General features: G+C 44.6%; 2 protein-coding genes and 1 long non-coding RNA gene across 11 annotated transcripts in view; 1 reads left to right on the top strand and 2 right to left on the bottom strand.

Annotated features, from left to right (window-relative positions):
* The window catches only part of KBTBD11 (kelch repeat and BTB domain containing 11), a 21822-nt gene extending 13131 nt beyond the window's left edge, over window positions 1-8691 (bottom strand). The window contains exon 1 of the mRNA XM_072333194.1: window positions 8553-8691. The gene's annotated coding sequence lies outside the window, so the exon portion shown is untranslated. The remainder of the gene's footprint in view (window positions 1-8552) is intronic.
* LOC140250464 (uncharacterized) lies at window positions 7990-18485 on the top strand. The gene is made up of 4 exons (XR_011903178.1): window positions 7990-8232; window positions 12433-12602; window positions 15186-15239; window positions 17428-18485. It is a non-coding gene; the product is annotated as an uncharacterized lncRNA (long non-coding RNA).
* The window catches only part of ARHGEF10 (Rho guanine nucleotide exchange factor 10), a 109623-nt gene continuing 104729 nt past the window's right edge, over window positions 13592-18485 (bottom strand). For all 9 annotated transcript variants that reach the window (XM_072333184.1, XM_072333188.1, XM_072333189.1 and 6 more), the window contains one exon: window positions 13592-17705. In XM_072333184.1, coding sequence (XP_072189285.1) covers window positions 17203-17705 — 503 coding nt within the window. In that variant the 3' untranslated portion in view covers window positions 13592-17202. The remainder of the gene's footprint in view (window positions 17706-18485) is intronic.

The raw sequence follows: 18485 nt of genomic DNA, 5'->3' as shown, positions 1-18485 counted from the left end.
AAAAACAGACTGCCACAGCATATTGTGAACACTGAAAATCTGCATGAATCAATGGGGAGAATGAAGAAGAGGCTCATGAAAGGGAAGATATTAACTGAAGAGATTAATGAACACATAAGCTAAACACTAAAACTATAACAAGCTTAGGAATATGCTGAGCCAAAAAGTGATCAGAGTATTCAAAGATAAATTACTATTCTGTGAGGAAATACACATTTTTACCTTGTTGCACATTTCTTTTAATGCTAGATTGTGGTCCATGTGAGAGGCTGGATGCTGGACATTTGATCTGATACATGTAGACCCTCATTCCAACACTATCAATCCCTGAAACAAAAGACGAGAACTGGTAGGTTCTTTAGGTGTTCTACAGTCAAGAACCTTGCTGGAAGGTACTCTGGGGCACAGGGGGGATTAAGTTTGATAGGACCACCTTGAGAAAGACCACGCAACATGTGCGGGACAACCAAGGGATCAGGTCCAGACAGCACAGGTTCATGGAAGGCAAGTCCCACTTGACCAACCTGATCTCCTTCTATGATTGAGAGACCCTCCTGCTAGATGAGGGAAGGGCTGCTGACAAAGCCTACCTAGACTTCAGCAAAGCCTTTGACACTGTCTCCCACAGTATTGTCCTGTAGAAGCTGGCAGCCTGTGGCTTGGACAGGTATACTCTCCACTGAGTAAAATACTGGATGGATGGCAAGGCTCACAGAGTGGTGGTGAATAGAGTTAAATTCAGATGGCAACCAGTCACAAGTGGTGTTCCTCAGGGGCTGGCATTTGGGGCCTGCCCTGTTTAGTATCCTCACTGATGACCTGGATGAGGGGATTGAGGACACCTTCAGCAAGTCTGCAGATGACACCAAGCTGGGAGGAACTGTGGATCTGCCTGAGGATAGGAAGGCTCTATAGGGGGATCTGGACAGGCTGAACTGATAAGCTGAGGCCAATGGGATGAAGTTCAACAAAGCCAAGTGCCAGGTCCTGCACTCTGATCACAACAACCACAGGCAACACTACAGGCTTGGGGTAGAGTGTATGGAAGATTGTGTGGAAGAAAGAATCTGGGGCTGTTGGTTGATGCTCAGCTGAACACAAGCCAGTAGTGTGCCTAGGCGGCCAAGAAGGCCAAAGGCATCCTGGCTTGTATAAGAAATAGCACTGCCACAGGAGCAGAGAGGTGACTGCTCCCCTGTACTCAGCTCTGGTGAGACCGCACCTCAAGTACTGTGTTCAGTTTTGGGCCCCTCATTACAAGAAAGACATGGAGGCCCTGGAGTGTGTCCAGAGAAAGGCAATGAAGCTGGTGAAGGGTCTGGAGCACAGGCTTTATGAGGAGCAGCTGAGGGAACTGGGATTCTTCCATGTGGAGGAAGCTCAGGGCAGACCTTATCACTCTACAACTACCTGAAAGGAGGTTGTGGCAATGCGGGGGTTGGCCTCTTCTCCTGCATAACCAGTGATAGAACTAGATGGAGCAGCCTCAGGTTGTGCCAGGAAAAGTACAAGTTGGATATTAAGAACAATTCCTTCACAAGAGTGGTCAGACACTAGAATGGACTGCCCAGGGAGGTAGTGAAGTCACCAACCCCAAGGTGTTCAAGATTTGATATTAGGTTGTACTAAAGGGCATGATTTAGTGTGGAGATATTGGTGGAAGGTAGATGTTTGGACTAGACAATCTTGGAAGCCTTTTCCAGCCTCGGTGATTCCATGACCAGACTAGCTGATCTAGTGATCCTTTTTAACTTTTAACTTCTGGAAATTGCCATGCACCAGCCGTAAAGACATCAACAAAGGCATCACCTTGTGATGACTAAAAGCCTAGCTATTGAATTAGTCTGATTAATGCTGACTGCAGAAATGCTTTTCAGCATTAAACAGTGCTGTCAACAAATAAATAATCAAAACACATTCAAAGTCTCTGAAAACACTTTGGTAATGATGAACCTAATAAAAGAAGGAGAGAGAATATGCACCAAAAAGCCAAGTCAAGCAAACCAGCAGGTTTTTAGAAACAGATTTTGGGAAATATGAGAAGATTCAGGTTTTGCTGTGTGTTACAGAAAAGCATTTGATGTCAGTGAACGTACTGAATTTTTACAACACACTTGCTATGAATTGCACAGAAGATGGGCCAATAAATTCAGATGAAATGAAATTCCTTGCTTAAGATAAAACTGGATTTTGCTTTTAATATCTTTACAGAAAGGACACGCATTACAGAGCTGAAAGCACCAGCAATCTATCAAAGTCTATCACCACTGTGATAGAGAAAGAACTTGAGAAGTAATGATACACTTCAAAGGACAGCCAACAATATCCCATTCTTCTCAGACTTATGCCTATGAAAAGAAAGTAAAAGGAAAACTTCAAGAGAATGTTATAATAAAAACACTTCTTCCAGACTAACTCTAAGTAAGGTTCTTATGGAAAAGAAATTCCCCTTTAGACTGAACAGGCTCATTGATTTCTTGGCCAATTAGGTAAGTGATGCTTAGAAGTGCAGAGATCCTTCAGATACGCAGCGAATGACGTGACATCCTTCTCATTTTTTGACAACATATGTAGTTTCTTGCTATTTCCACCCAGATGGTATTTCCAACTGAAGGTTTAGAACCACTCTAGCCACAGCTAAAAGTCACTGTACATCTAGTTAGATTCACAAAATAGTTTTCAATTTCTGTAGACATTATCACAACACAGCCTGTCGACTGGATTCAAAGATGTAGAGATGCACCATAGCTTCGAAGCGTGGCAAAGGCTGACTTTGAGGGCAGTTCTATACAACAGATGGCAATACAACAGAGATAGACCTAAGAGCCAGATGAGACAGGAAAATATAGTACAACGTGACAGCCCATATTCTCTAATCAGAAAGGAAGCAAAGATTTAGCTTGCACAGACTTCCATCTGCCATTGAAGTACTGTTGGTATAATACACTGTTGGACCTATAACTGTGAATTATTAGGTGATTCATGAGTCTGACATTTTTAATTTATTATTTCATGGAAACCAGGCTAAGGTAGAGGGAGATGGTGCAGGCCTGGGGCCAGATTCCTACACAGAACTGATCTGTGGGTGGGATGCATCTCCTAATTCTCCCACAGAGAAAGAGAGAAATGGATTTAGCGTGTCTGAGCTGTACTGCTGATCCATCCACATCCAGCTCCTGCAATGTGTCTGTGGCATACAGACACACAGCATGAAGGCACAGAAGTGTGCCAATACAATGCAATGGGATCCTTAAGAACCAGCACACGAGAGCCACAGAGGACTAGCCAGTGGAGAAATACCAAAGATTACAGTGATTAAGTACTTAACACAAGTGACTAAGAGGCATTAACTCTTGGTTTGGGTGTCTAAGCCCAGAACTGTGTCCAAAATAAATCTAAGTTATTTTAAAGGATACCAATAATGACGCTGCTTCTCCTTCCTTTAACTGACAAGCTTAAAAACCCCTCAAATGAGCACACAAATCATCAAGCTATGTACTACGAGAGGAAAGCTACCCTCCTTCAAACTACGGCTTTTCAGAGAAACAATCAAAATGTTATGGAGAGAGAGAAGAATATAGGGTTGTGTTCCTTGATGACAGGGAACCTCCCATTTTTCTTCCTATCATTCTCTGTGGGGCAGGACTTAGTTAAGCTCTCTGGGGACACAGTCCATCCTGGCTTGTGTTAGGTTTTAAAAGTACTACTCCTGATGTCAAAGCAGAAGCACATGTTGGAGTCACTAGCTACTTCTTGTGGCTAGAAATACCCATACAGTATCAGCACTGACTCCACCAAGCAATGGGAATGTGTTTGCAGCAACAGTAAAACTGAGGGCTCAACAAAATACGAGGCTATGCCATGTCATTGCTGGAACTAAACAAAGGAAGAAGAGAATACTAAGTGAGATGCATGCTGTTCTCATTACTTGAAGGGAACCATTTCTGGCCAGTCTGACACAGAAATACAACAGGTTCCTATTAAAACACTTTTGTTTTCACAGCCTGACACTTTCTGCATTTGATGCATGATATTCTTTTTTACCATACTGTGAACTTCATACGCTGAAGTGAGTGTTGAGGCAAAGGCTTTCTGGCTGCACTGATCTCTCAACTTTGACATTTACAACTTAGTGTAATTCACTATTTCTTGCAATAAATGTATACATATATTTCATTTAACACAGCATATTTGGTAACAATAAGCTTAAATTTAAGCACAGAAAGCACTGTCTGGTTATCTAATTTATTCCTGCGTGTACAAGCCAAAGAATTTTATTCCTGTACCAAGCCAACAATTTCTAGATGAATTAGGTCAAAGCAGTCTTCTGTTCAAATAATCCATCCCACAGCCATAGAACTTCTTTGTTTCAGCTAATGACCTTGCTGGAAAATCAGGTGTTGAGTGGATCGCTGTGGGTACCTTTAAGGAATACACATGCTATGCTTTACTTTGTAGTTTACTTTTTCATCTTCTGCACTCTCATACATGCTGACATGCTAGCACTCTGTTTTCACCAAATGATTCGTGCTCCTTCTGAACAGACATACCGACTGGCAGCATAATCATGAAGGATGATGATGATCACAGCTATCTCGGGACTGTCGCGTCTGCTCTCTGTCTTCCTTACACAGAGGAGAAAGTTGCAGCGTGGCTGCCTAGCTTACCACTCAAACATCTCCTTTGCATGCAATATGATAAAGCCTTGTTAACATACATGGTTAAATCTGCACCAGATACAGCAGCCGTGGTCTTACTCTTGCCATTTGTTAAGTAGCAACCTGGACAGAGCTGAAGACGACCAGACCTGTAGTAAGAACCAAGGCCATTAGGCCAGAACGTGAGGCAGACAGATGCTTGGTTTCACAGTCAGGATTCTGAAGGTGTGAGTAGAAGAACAGTCTGAAAGACACTTGCAACTCTGTTGCCCATAACAAAGAACTTCTGATCTTACCTCCCGAAAGCAGAAGATCAGAGTGGTACAGACCTCATCCTGACCAACCAAGAGCACCTGTGAACACCACTGTCTGAACAGACACAAGCAGTCTGTGCCTTCCTTTTCCAGTACCACAGTGCAGCCATCTTGCACCATGTGCCAAATTCCAAAGTTCACCCAGCAATACACTCCAAGTGTTTACTCTAAAGCTTTGCTGTGAAAACCAAAGTCCTTCGAGACCCTAATATCAGCCATCATTAAACAAGAAACACTGTCTCTGCGCTGACCACTTCATATCAGTTTCAAAGTGCTTTCTGATAAGGACAGAGTCTCTCATCACATTAAATCCCACCCCTGTTGTAGCCAAGGGAAAATTCCTATTAACTTCAAGAGCATCAGGATTTCCCACACTGTAAATACAAATGTGTACAGTAGCTTGTATTGAACTGAGGAACTGAAGGAGTGCAGCGAAGAAGAGATGAAAGAAAACTACAGGCTAAGAGGAAAGCTCTCCCACGACGAGATTTGTCTTTGAGTGAATCAGAGCATTTATTGTTAGCATGCCATTCCCATAGCAAAGGGCTGGTGTTAGCTTCTTAGCATCCAACACTAAAAAATAGGTCGCAAAAAGCAGAGTTTATCTTCAACTCTCAGGGCCTGTTCTTCCCATTTACTTACAAGAGAGAAAAGCAGAACTGTTTCCAAGGGGGAGAAAAGAGAAAAAAACCCACAACACTGCCAATCTCTGACAGGTTGATAGTCCAAAATGAGCCACAAGTCTGGGGGCCTTCCAGCAGCAGGGACCCATTCGGGAGCCTCACTCTGCTCCCAAAATATTCCAGCATCCAGAGAAACAACAAACAGCTTTTGTTGTTGCATGTACGCACTGTGTGCATGTGTACGTGCAAAATTATTTCAGTGTTATTAATTAATGCCAACCCCGCTGTGATAGACCACAGCATGGAGGCTGCTTGGCCAACTCATGTGGATCTATAAGGAAAGGTTGCAGTTTCTGGCGTGTTTCCACGTGGATTTACAAAGGCTTTCAGCCGGGCTGCGTGAGCCAGAGGCACATCAATGGCAGCTTGTGAAACAGTGCACCTGAAAAGCACTTCTGTGACATGTCTCTCTTCCCCTTCCGATGCACTGTGCACAAGCTGAGAAACCACTGGATTTTTTTCAGCTTGTTTTGCATAAAATAAACTGACTTAACTGATGATGAATTCCTGCTCTCCTCACTGATGCGGCGTAAGGATGGAAATGTGCACTGCAGAACAAAGGAAGCAGCCGACACTTTTTTGTATTATCACACAGTTGTATGAACAGGTAGATTAGCGACCAAATACTTCAAAGCCAAAACTGCTGGTCAGGAACCAAGGAGGACAGAGAAAGACTACAGGATTGCCACTACCATCTAATAAAAAAACACAACAGTGTTTATAGTCCCAGTCCTGCAGATTTAAATGCTAAACACAGGACTAGCCCCAAACACAACACTAAAGAAAAATCTAAGACAGGAAACTGGTCAGGTCACTGCAGGAGGAGGGTGAAATCTCCATCCATTCGCTGGCACAAGGCAGGATCTCTCTCGGCCCAGGCTGGGGAAGGAACAAGGTCTTCTCTCATTTTATGATGGCTCAGCCACACATCAGGTTAAGCTGGTTGTCAAACCCTGAACTGCTGTAAAGTAATTCCTCTTCAATAAAAATAAATAAATCACACCTGTTCTCTTACAAAACAACACTCAGGACACAAGTAAAACAGAAACACTGGCAGAGACCATTCCAACAAAAAGCAAAGCAGCAGGCTTAACTACCACCACGTCCCAAGAAGGCCAATGAGATCAAACACAATGAAAACATCTAAAACGTGTGCTTCCAAGCACCTAAAGTAGTAGGAAATAACTCTTCAGCTTCTGCTCTTGGGAAAGAAACAGCCTCCTAACTGCAGTGCTGCAAAGCTTCAGTAAGTATCAACAGCAAAATCCATGCAGGACCTTCATAGGATCAAAATGAACATAGGATCAGAATGAACACCACCACCACCACCACCACGTTTTATTCTGCTCTAAAAGAAATTGCACTGCTTCCTTTCAAGTTTTATTACAGCCATCTTTAGCAGCCAGCTGCCCTTAACATCCTCTTGCAACAGGATACTGCAGGATGCAGAGCCCCCAGTAGGCAAGATCTGGATCCAGTCATCTAACCACAGCCGTCTCTAAGGTAACCCGGGCTAGCCCTAAATACTATAATCCTGCTTTACTATAGTAAAGCCAGTTAATGGCTTTCATTGAATGCACTTGCCAAACAACAGCAATCTAATATTGATTGATGTTTCAAACAATCATTCTGCCCTCCTATTTGGACTATTTGCTACACACAAAAAAAGGTGATGTAAGCAAAGAAGGAAGGAAGCTATTAAGGATTTCAGACTTTCTAATAATTGTCAAAGGCCCAGAGCTGCAAACCCCAGCTCCAAGCGTCATCCTGAGCTCGGTGCCACTGCTGCCAGGAACAGGACCTGCAGGCCGAGGGGTGCTGGGGCAGCATGGGGCTGGGCTTTAGCACTTCCACTGGTCCTGACCAGACAATGCCATCAGTGCTGGATGGCTAGAAGACCTACTGGCATGAAGCAGACATCCTAATTACAGAGAGAATATACAGTGTGGGATGGGCTCCGGGAATACAGCACAGGCAGGGAGGGTGGCCACAGCTGTAAACCAGGGAGTACTGCAACACTGTAGTTTTGTATAAGCATTTAATTCATTTCTGGGAGACAGACAGTTAAATATGTTTTAAAAAAACAAAAATTGGAGGCCATTCTTTAGCGTCCCAGATCATATTAAAAGGATTGCTCTATTTTACTGCTTTTCTATTCCTTATTACTCTTCTGTTTTTTTTATTGCCCTACATTTTCTAGCTTTCCGTTCTAGTTTCTCTTCCTCACTTTAATTGCCGTGCCAAAAGATTCACAGAACGGTATTTCTAGCGAGCTTTCCTCCTTGCTGAGCTGGAGAAGTTGGCTGCGTAACGTAACACCGACTGTCATTTTCCGCACTACGTGTAAGCTAAGGCTGGGGAGCCGCTTCTTGCGGCGTTGAAAGCGCAAACCTACCACCACCCTGCCGACCGCGCACCAACGACATTCGGTGGGACATCACTTCTGTCGCTGCCGGAGGAGCCTGCGTGCTGCAGAGCCGTGTGGACGCACGCATCGAGTGCCACTCACGAGCTCTCAGCGAGCCGGGGGAGCACGCCGTACAGCACTAACAGGGGGAAGCAGCCGCCGTTCCGCCGGTACGCATCTCCGCACACGGCTGCGGGGCGCGCCGCCGGCAGGTCAGCCCGAGTGAGCACGGAGAGGAACGCGCAGCTCTGTGACAGGCGGGGAGAGCCGCACACAGGGCCGGGCAGCGAGGCGGATTAATGGGGACGGATGGCAAAGCTCAGCACGATTAAAACCCCACCGTGCGCCAAATCCCCACTACGAACGCGGTTACCGCGGCCCCATCCGCGGCTCCTCGGGGCCGCAACCCTCGTACCGCCCGGCCCCCTCCCCTCACCCGGGGACACCGAACGGCCCGGCAACCGCCGCCACCGCGCACCGCTCCGCTTACCTTTGGGCAGCGCAGCTCCGGCAAGGCAGCCCGCCTTTCGCCCGCCCACCCGCGGGCAGCCTCGGCCCGGGCGCGATGCCCGCCGCCTGCCCACCCCTCGGGCCCGGCGTTGCAGAGCAGCTCCGCGGAACGGCGAAGCTTGCGGCAGCGGTGGGGGGGGTGGAACGCGGTGGGAGGAGGGAGGGAGAGGCGGAGGGGCGCTGCCGGGCGCTGCAAATGGCTGAACGCGAGAGCCCGCGCCGCGCAGAAGCTGCGCTCGCCTCGGGTGCCGCACCGCGCTCGGCTCCCTTTGTTTCCCGGCACAGCGGCGCGCACACACGTACGGAGCGGGAGGAAGCGGCTCTCCCGGCGCTGACCTGTTGCGTGTGGCGGGCAGTGCTGGGAGCAGCCGCTGCCGAGGCGGGAACCGCACCGCCGCCGCTGCCGGCCGGGGAGCGCGCTGCCCGAGGGGCGGGGACGGCCCCACCTGGCCGCGCTGAGGGGAACTCCCCTGTGAAGGCGCCCTCAGGAGGGGCTGGGGCCGGCGGGCGGCTCGCTGGGCTCTAACGCCTCTCCCGTGGCGGGGCCGGGCCGGGCCCCGTGTACGAGCCGCCTCGGGAGCCCTCCCCTCGGCTTCTGGGCGGATAGGGCAGCGGGAGCTTCCCTGCCCCTGCGTTTCGGTCGGCTGAAACGGCTGGACAAGGGCCAGGTGGTTTCCGTCTGACTGCACTTTGGGTCTGGGTTGCAGTTTTATCCAGCTTTTCAAGGCTGAGGTTCTAATGAAGGTTCTCAGAATTAGAGAGGTTTCCCAGTTTCTTGAAAATGAAATGGAGCCCTTTGGTCACACTGTGTGTGCTTTGAGTCTGCTCTCAGACTTCTGCTGTGACCGACACGACATTTCCAAGCCTTTATCGACCACTAACACCACATGGATATTTCACATCGCTTTCACAACGTATCATTTTCCCATGATGCTTTTCTAAAGCCTTGTTTCTTCTCTACAGCTTTTCTCCCCAGTGTCCTGCTGGACTCCCCTGTAGCTCCCAGCCCTTTCGTGAGCAGAGCTGCTCCCTTCTGTACTCCCGAGGAACCCGTCCCTCCATTTCCCCTTGTGCAGGCCATGCCACCATTGTAACTACACACTCCTAGAGTCATTAAGGATGGAAAACACCTCTAAGATCACCAGCTCCAACCGCCAACCATGCTCCATCCTCACCATGCTCACTGGCTCATGTCCCTCAGTGCCACACCAACCCTTTTCTTGAACGCCCCCAGGGATCTTTCTGCTCTGTGATGATGGTGGGTGAGCAAAGCTGGGTGTCTCCTCAGTCACCGTGTCCCTTTGCTCCTCCTTTTTGCCTCTGTTACAGCCCTTCCAACCCAAACCATTCTATGATTCTGTCCCTAGGACCCCGCAGCTCCTGCCTGCAGTGCTGGATAAGTGTAACCTCTTGAAGCCATTGGCTCTGCTCATCTTATGCACATACTTAATGCTAGTTATCAAGCTGAGGTCATGCCTCCTCTCTGAGCTCTCTCCGTGGCCATGAGGTGAATAAGTAATAATACAATGTTGCGGGGGTTTTAGAATATTTGGTGGCTACAACATAAGTCTTCTTCAGCATAATAGTGAATTTCCTGCTCTTCTCTTATTTGGATCTATTACTGTGCAAGGTTTCATTCCTGGCTCGCTGGAAGGAGTTTCCGTGTGATACTAGCAGATCCATTGCAGCCTGCCAGGAATGACTCTTCTGACATCAGGAACCAATCTTCCTGCTATTTGGTGTGACTTTACATGCTATGTGTTTCAAAACGACACCGAAATTAGACAACAGATAGAGGTCTGGGAAACGATTTTCAAAAGCCTCACTTCTGTTTTCATTAGCAAGACTGTGCCAACATCATACCTGGGATCATTTCAGATCGTGCTTTCTGACTATATGATGACTGTAAGCACTATAGAACTTGCTCTTCATCAAGTGTAGCATCACATTGCACTCTAGTCTGTGTTTACACAGAGGTGTTTGAGCTCGGGGGGATTGAGAATGGTTTGTAGACAACCAGTGGCTATGAGGTAGCATATTTATGTCCCAGTGCAGAGTAGGCACTATGTTGGAAATAGGAATAGGAAGATTGCGCCTAAACTTGGAGACAAAATAGGCAGCCTTCTCACTTTTGAATCCACATCAGGATAAACAAAAGATTCCCAGTTTCTTCTTCTTTGAAGACTTCAGACTGATGGCTCCAGTGGAGAAGGGCAGCAGAGCTGAATGCCATTCTCGTGACAGGAACACCCAGAAGCATCCAGATCCAGATGCATGTACAGCTGCCCAGATCTTATCAGGGCATAGCACAGCCATGATGGCAAGGGTACGGAGCTGGGCACAGGTCTGTGCTCCATCATTTACCCTGCTAATTGGGTGCATTGTGCAGCCTGCTCTTGCTGAGTCTGTCACGTTGTGGGCCCAGTAGTATTTCACCTGTGCACGGTGGGGTAAGTATCAGGTACATAGCAGCAGTAGCTGATAGCAGTGGTTCCTGCAGCATTCAGAGATCTGGTTCACGGCCAGAAGCCAAAATAATGTAAGCAAAACAAAACAGGGGAAAAATACTGGCTTCTTTTGCTCATCCTGTGTTTGACAGCTTACGACTTGTGTGTGAAATGCTTCTTTTTCTACAACATAACAGCCTCAAGGGTTGGTGTGATTGCTATCGCTGGCACACAACAACAGCTCATTATATTTCTGCTGAGTAGCCCAAGACAACCAAAATAAACCCTGTATGTCTGGAATACAAAAAGCATACATGCTGTAGGCACGTTGCACAGCATGTATTGTACTCAGATAACAGGAGTTCTGAGGAGTCGAGCTGATCTACCTTTGTGTATTACATCTTTTGTGCAATGCACTCAAATAGTAGAATTTGAAGATCACCAGAAGAGTGATCAGCTTGTAGGAGTGGTAATGGCCATAAGGAAAAATAGATCATGAAGGTTTCTTCAGGGCTGGGTTGCATGCTTTTATGCACCAGAGACATCAGTGTTATTTTTAAGAGAGAAGAACAAGGAGCACAGCAGAAGAGACTGGATTACTCAGAGTTTTATAACCCAAAATAGTGCTCAGAACAGGTAGGAAAGCTGTTGATTTGGTTAAAAGTATTTGGTCAGGTTAAGTGATGGGGAACTTGCAGCGTTTACTTGGATGGACCATTGGGAAAACAAGCACATTATCTCCCGAACTCACTAAAAAAAGATCACAAAAACCAAAGGATTTGAAACAGAGAGCTGAAACATTATCCTTGCTCTTTACAGGAATATGAGATGTGCCCATCAGTGTTCCTTCCCAGCCATAATCAAGCTGTATCTGAGCTCTTAAAACCTTTCTTGTTGGTGGTATTCAGGAATGCAAATACACAGATTTTAATTGTAATTTGGTACCTCTATGCCTGCAAAAACTGCAAGCAGCTCACCTTCACTTTCCGATGTCAAAGCATCCCTGTTTCCAGCGAATGCTTACAATGATTTGATCTCCCCCAAGGCGTGTTGCCTTCCTCCTAGGTGCTCTGGCTCATCTCCTGGGCTGAGACACACATAAGTGATACCTGCGATTATCCCTGGAGTGTAACAATACGCACATCAGCAGAGCGTGCAGTTCTGCTGTCAAGGCATGTTTTGCTGCAGGAAAAAAAATCCCTTTGAACACCTTTGAAGGTCGTGCTGTGAATGACTAACTGCCTTTTATTGTGCAGTTAATGGAGCTTGGCCAAAGCACTTCAGGTGCTTTTGGTCATACGTCCACACTGTTGCATTTTAAATAGACTCACAGGAGACCTTCATTTGCCTGGGAAACGTTGAGATCCTTTCTGTGCTATTTCAGTGTTGCTATTTTCATGTCTTACCCTAAAGGTGAAGAGTGTTCCTGGCAGTTTGGTAACAGCACACCTTTAAGGATAGCGTCGGGATCAAGTAAGCACAAGGCAGCAGCAAACCAACTGATTCTGCAGACCTTGAGCCAGATTTCTCAAACCAGATAGCAGACGGATCCAGCAAAAGCACATACAGCAGTTGTGAGAAAGGTAAGACTGTATACCCCACACACAGCTATAAAGATGGCAAGACTGAACAGTGATGGAAGTCAAGTAGAATGCTGAGCTCTGGCACAATGCAGGCAGCCTACTGTCCACCACAGGCTGGCTCTCCTTGCACCAGTCACTGGTATCTCCATGGTAGAGGTAAAATCTGTGCTGGTGGCTCTGCTTTCAATAATAGTATAAAATGTTTAAGAATCTGCCTCTGTTTGCACCTGTTTCTATTCTCTCACTGTAAGAGACCACCCAGCTCCTGCCCAGCATGCAGTGCGGGCAGTGCAATAGCCACACACATGGAATGCTTGCCATGAGAAGCATGGCTTAAGCGGCTCATCATGGGCTTAGCAAGCTGTAATGTCTTTAATCTGTTTTCTTTTACAAAGTCATCATGTGGCTTCAAGTCACTTTACAACTCAGTTTCTTCTGAGCTACGGATAATATTAATCTGCCTTCTTAATAGGACTGTTAGTGCAGGAAGTATTATCACTACGAAGATGTAATAAAGCAGTCAAAACTACTGAACTGACCTTAAAATACAGATTAACTCTTACAGAGCCCTCCATTAATCACATCTTTCAAACTGCATGTTTTTCCCACCCTTCTTTATGCACTTTAAGAATCAGATTGGACTTAGAGAGAGGAACCATGAAGTTTAAGCACTAAACCACAACTCAGATCTTTCCCAGCATTGTCACATCTCAAAGGGGCAGTGCTCAACCCGTAACACTCAGCATCCCACCCATACAGCAGTTGTGAATTCCCACTGGGACTGAACCCATCTTGAGGTGTGTGAGTTCACAACATCCTGCAGTCACGGAATGTGACTTTGTTTTGTGCCTGCTACTTCAGCAATAAGGATGGCAGGGAAACGAAATATCAGTGCACTTCGGGAGAGGGAGTAAAAGGTCAGTGTTTTCCAAAACAATACATAAAACAGACACGGTGTTAAAAACAAGAACAAAGGGCAGGCTTTAATAGTTGTTCATTTTACCTCTTTTCAATAGCTCTTTATTTGTCATAGTGCAGGTACACACGGAAGGCCATTCCTGAGCCTGATGAATACAAGTCTCAGAATTTAAGCACAATCATGGGATTCTCTCTACATCCTTTAGGGCACATTAATTAGCATGAATTGCCAGTTAGCAAATGAAAATTAATTTCCGCTGTTCACGCTGTGTTCTGCAACACTCACTTGGAACATCAGGTGTCATTTTTATGTGCTACTCAGACGATGTGTGTTCCCTGCAGACAGCACAGAGAAAACGTTCCTGCTCAGATACCATTCGTGTCCATTGACAGAGAGGTCAAACTTACTGTGAGTCTGCATCATTTGTAGAAACTGCACATGCAATTAAATCCTAGAAAGCATAAGAACGTTTGCTGTCCTAATCAGATATTATTTCATTATTCAGTAATGCAAGCCCCAAATTCTAGCTCTCTTGTTAATACAGCGACCCAATAAATGTACTTCCGAAATTAAGTTGTAGCACGTTTTTTTATTAAACATTTTCTTAGCTTATACTTTGAACATAAATACATACTTTTATGGCTCATGTTACAAAAGACCCTACTATGTGTTAGAAAACATATACAGAATATATCATAGTGGTTATGCTTTCTCCCCCTTTTCCCTAAAATCTTCCATAAATTCTATAAATCTAGCAAAGCAGTACCAGAAAGCAAAATCCAACCCACCCAGCAGCAGCCGGAAACAGCTATAAAGTTTACTTGCTTCCTGTAAGAGTAACTTTGTTTCCTGTCTGCTTTCATTGCAAGGCAATACCTTATTATGTAAGCTGTGTATCAGAAAATGAGCACTGCAAGTCATGCTCCATCACTGAAGATCAACTTCAATTTGCATTTCCAAAGGCGTACAGCTTATCTTTGTCTTTTCCACTTGGTAAGACAAATATATATGCTTATTTTCAAAGCAGTATAGTGTAAATGAGGGACCTATTTCTGTTCTTACTGAAGCCCGTGGTAAAACCTCAATGGGCTTCCCAAAGAGCAGATCTGTATTTTGTTACTCCTGTTTCCTTGAGTAAACTGAAGAAAGCTACATTTCAGCTGGAAGGTAGGATGAATATCACTTAGAATTTTAAAACTCTTATGCCTCATTGCTAGCATCTCCTGTAATAACTCCACACACCGGTTTCCAGCTTAATACATGGGGCCTTGGCTTACTGTTCTTAATGATAAAGACCCGTGAAAAAGTGAGCCTAATCTTCCAGTCCCAAAAGCATGGACATGGAAGCCCACACTCGAGGAGCATGCAGAATCACACCTGTGGCCTTTCTGCTCTAGTGCAGCAAAGAGACAACAGGTTATATAGCCTTTATACACAGGAGAATCTTATAAAGTGTTTTTCAGTATACACACATTACACTGTACAATTCAGTACTTCCACACAGTGGGCAAAGAGAAACTCCCAGGGCCTATGGAAGAATGTAGAAAACGCAGCTGGCCTTGAGCCCTCAGGCAAAGTAAACCAGGCACAAGGACAAGAAGAGGAAGATCTGGGGTAAATGTTGCTGGCAGCCTGCCTTACAGACACTGCTTTTTATTTCACAGGGGCTGATGCCGACACTAAGCCCACACCAATGCCGGGAGCACCCAGCTGACACGGTAAGAATCACGGTGAAAGACTCAAACTAAATCACAAAGCAGTAAGGAAAACTCCAGACCTACGATCCAACCTCTAACAAGAGTTCTTTGTGACTTACTGAAGTTTGTGCTATTATGGCTCAAGTTCCCATTGGGATGTAGGATGTGAGCCGAGCCCCTGGAAAGAAATTTAGGTGTGTATCTGACTGTTGAATTGTCTTTTTGGTGACAGCAGGAAAAGATTTGCTGCAGTAGCATTCCCTCTGTCCTGGCTTGTGTGCCATGTGGCAGGCAAGGCAAGATACCATCTTACTGCAGCGCTCCATCAACCTTGGTGAGTCAGCCCATCCACCGACTTTGGTGTTGGCTTGATACAGGTTTGCTTTTCAGAGCAGACTGAAAATTTAGAGTACATTTATAACTGACTGGGACAAGATGAGCACCAAAGAAGCCAAAACTTGCAGTTGATTTTAGTCAGTCAACACAACCATCTGGTAGACTTTTGCTTTGGATGTATTTAATTTATATTTTACTGAACTGATGAACAGTATTAGAGCTTTTAATACATCCAAATTAAACCTAAGAGTCTTAATCTCTCAGTTCATCGACAAGTGAAGAAGATATTTTCAGTGCCCTCATTACACACACATTAAGTCTGTTGTGACTGAACAAGGTGCCTCGTCACTATCTTTTGTAATGTCTTTCTGAGCTGAAGGCTTTGTCTTGTATTTCACATGCAGAGACTATAGTGCAAAAAGCAATGTCAATAGGATCCCCAAGTTTAAAATTCCTTTTGGAAATACATCCATTCATTAAGGAAAAAAAATGATTAACCAGCTCCCTGTTTAGAATTCACCAAAGCAACACCTTGTCCCACTGAGTGATTAAATGCAAAGAAATTGTGCACCCTACTTCTACAATATCTGTTTATCAGACAACACTTGGCTGAATCTCTGGGTGAGCAGATCGGACCATAACTCTGCTGTCTGCACTTGTGGACTGACATTATCTGATAGGTATTTGCCTGAGGACACAGCACAGATCTACTGATGTAGGACGAATATCCACAACGATTACTTGAGCTTCCCACAGATTATTTCAGTACATTTCTGAGCTTGTTATTTACATACGGGACATGCAAACCTCATTAATGATGGCATGGCGCATATCTAGCTTTGACACAAAATTGCCAGGAGGGGAATGCATTACCAGCACTACAATGCACAGCTGTTCTTTATCTGTATTTTCTAATACAAGATCCCTACAACTTTCCCTGTGCGACAAAGATGAATAACAGACACACTATACCTACCGAAAAAAAATAATGGACTTTTTATACTGCAACTTGTTTCATAATACTGAGTATTAAAAATTAAAAATATACATCTATTTTCTATGTTGAAAAAAAACAAACAAACAAATATCGACTAATATAACTGTGTTTGTTCAGACCAAACTCTGGCATATGGAGTGATGTTACTAACCGCTATAGTAATTATAAATTTTAGCTTTCACATTAGAATTTTTCTCATTTAAAAACTGTCTGTGCTAATTTGTTAAAACCTACAGCCCATGCAATAGGTCATTTTGGAAAAGGAAAAAACAGCTGATTCACATGAGCAAAAACCAGCATGTGACATAGTACGTGTTCCTTGCCTTCCCTAAGTGCTACAGAACATGATGACGATATTTATAAATGTGAATATAAATAAGACAAAACTTCTAAAATCTTTTTAAATGTCCGACAAATCCTTTCTGTTCTAAGTGTCAAAGATAGCATCAACAGGCATCTCCCAATACCCTGACACCACAGAATGTTCTAAATACATGAAGACTCTGCTTTGTATCCTTTAATTCTGTGATCAAATCCTACTGAAATTGCTCGCATGGTATAAAGTCTACTGGTCTGGATCCTAAGCTGGCATTTGCTGTATAAAGATGTCACACTTTTTAATGGCAGAAAAGTATCTTGAATACAGTTTGCTCATATATTTAATAGTGGGATTTGCCAGACCATCACCGAAGACACCAATTCATCTTGTCGTTGCTGCTTGGTCTTCTTGTTCACTCTTCTGTGTCCTTGGCCACCAGAAATGACTAATACTGAACTTGCTTTCATTTTCTTGGATCTCTGTCTTTTATTTTTAAAAGTGATATTCTGATCCTTCAAAAGCTCATAAATGTTGCTGTCCTCTGGCCTGTGTTCTAGGGAACTTGATGTAAGGGATCCAGAAGATGAAGACAAGTCACTTTTTTGTGCAATGGATCCCGCCGAACCTCCCAGCCAAACTGAAGTATCAGGGTTGCTGCCATTGGAAGAGCCCGGTCTGTCATTGTGCAGAGCATTCCTCTGGTCTTTGTCTTTAGATTCTGAGCCACGAGGCAGGCTGTTCCTTAGCTTGTTTTTGTTTTTCTTGTTTATAGATGTAGCCATTACAAGAAACTTGACTGGCCCATTGTGTGCGTGATATGACACCATTCCTCTTCCTGCAGCCAAAAGAAAAAAAAAAGACAATTAATGACTTTTCTTTTAACTATAAAATTCCACAATACTTACTTTGTTAAATTTGTTTAGGAATACACAACTCTTAAAATCCTGCTATATGCATTCAGTCCATCTACAGAACGTCTGCTTCCTTGTACGTGAACAACTTAAAGAGAAGTGTAGAAAGAGAAATCTATTGTGCCATAAGGATGTTTTAATCCATCCGCCCCTGTAGTCACGGAATCAGGCTGAGCCAGCCCGTAACAGACTGTGTTAATAAACCAGTTGGAACACGACAGAATGAACCCAAGTTGACTTGTGCTGTGTTCACGGCACCATGAATACAGGCATTTTCTACTAACTTCTTTTGGCATTGACACAAAAATAACATTCTGAGTTTTCCACAGTAATCCACAAAGAAAATACGTGGTTTTCAGTTAATCTTACTGTACCCCGGCACCTTCCTAGAAAAGCATATGAACATCTTCACTGCAGTCGCTGCTAGCAGTACAATGAAAATTCACACAGGAAAATCATAAGAATACATGAAAAATACATTGCGTAATGCCAAATTCGGAAGCTCTAACTACATCAGTGTATGGGGCTCTTACAGCAAGAACAAAAAGCATAGCATTATACAAAATCACCTACAAGATGAAAAGAAGTTAGGTTATCAAGGAAAAGAAACCACCACCCTACAAATCACCCCATCCATCCCTAACTCCCTAATACATTCCATGTTATGATAAAACAACAAATAAACTTGCTTTTGCAAATAGTGC

This window comes from Excalfactoria chinensis, chromosome 3 (assembly GCF_039878825.1).
Source record: "Excalfactoria chinensis isolate bCotChi1 chromosome 3, bCotChi1.hap2, whole genome shotgun sequence".
Taxonomy (NCBI): Eukaryota; Metazoa; Chordata; class Aves; order Galliformes; family Phasianidae; genus Excalfactoria; species Excalfactoria chinensis.
Note: the sequence above shows the minus strand (reverse complement) of the source record. Positions and strands in the feature narration are given on the sequence as shown.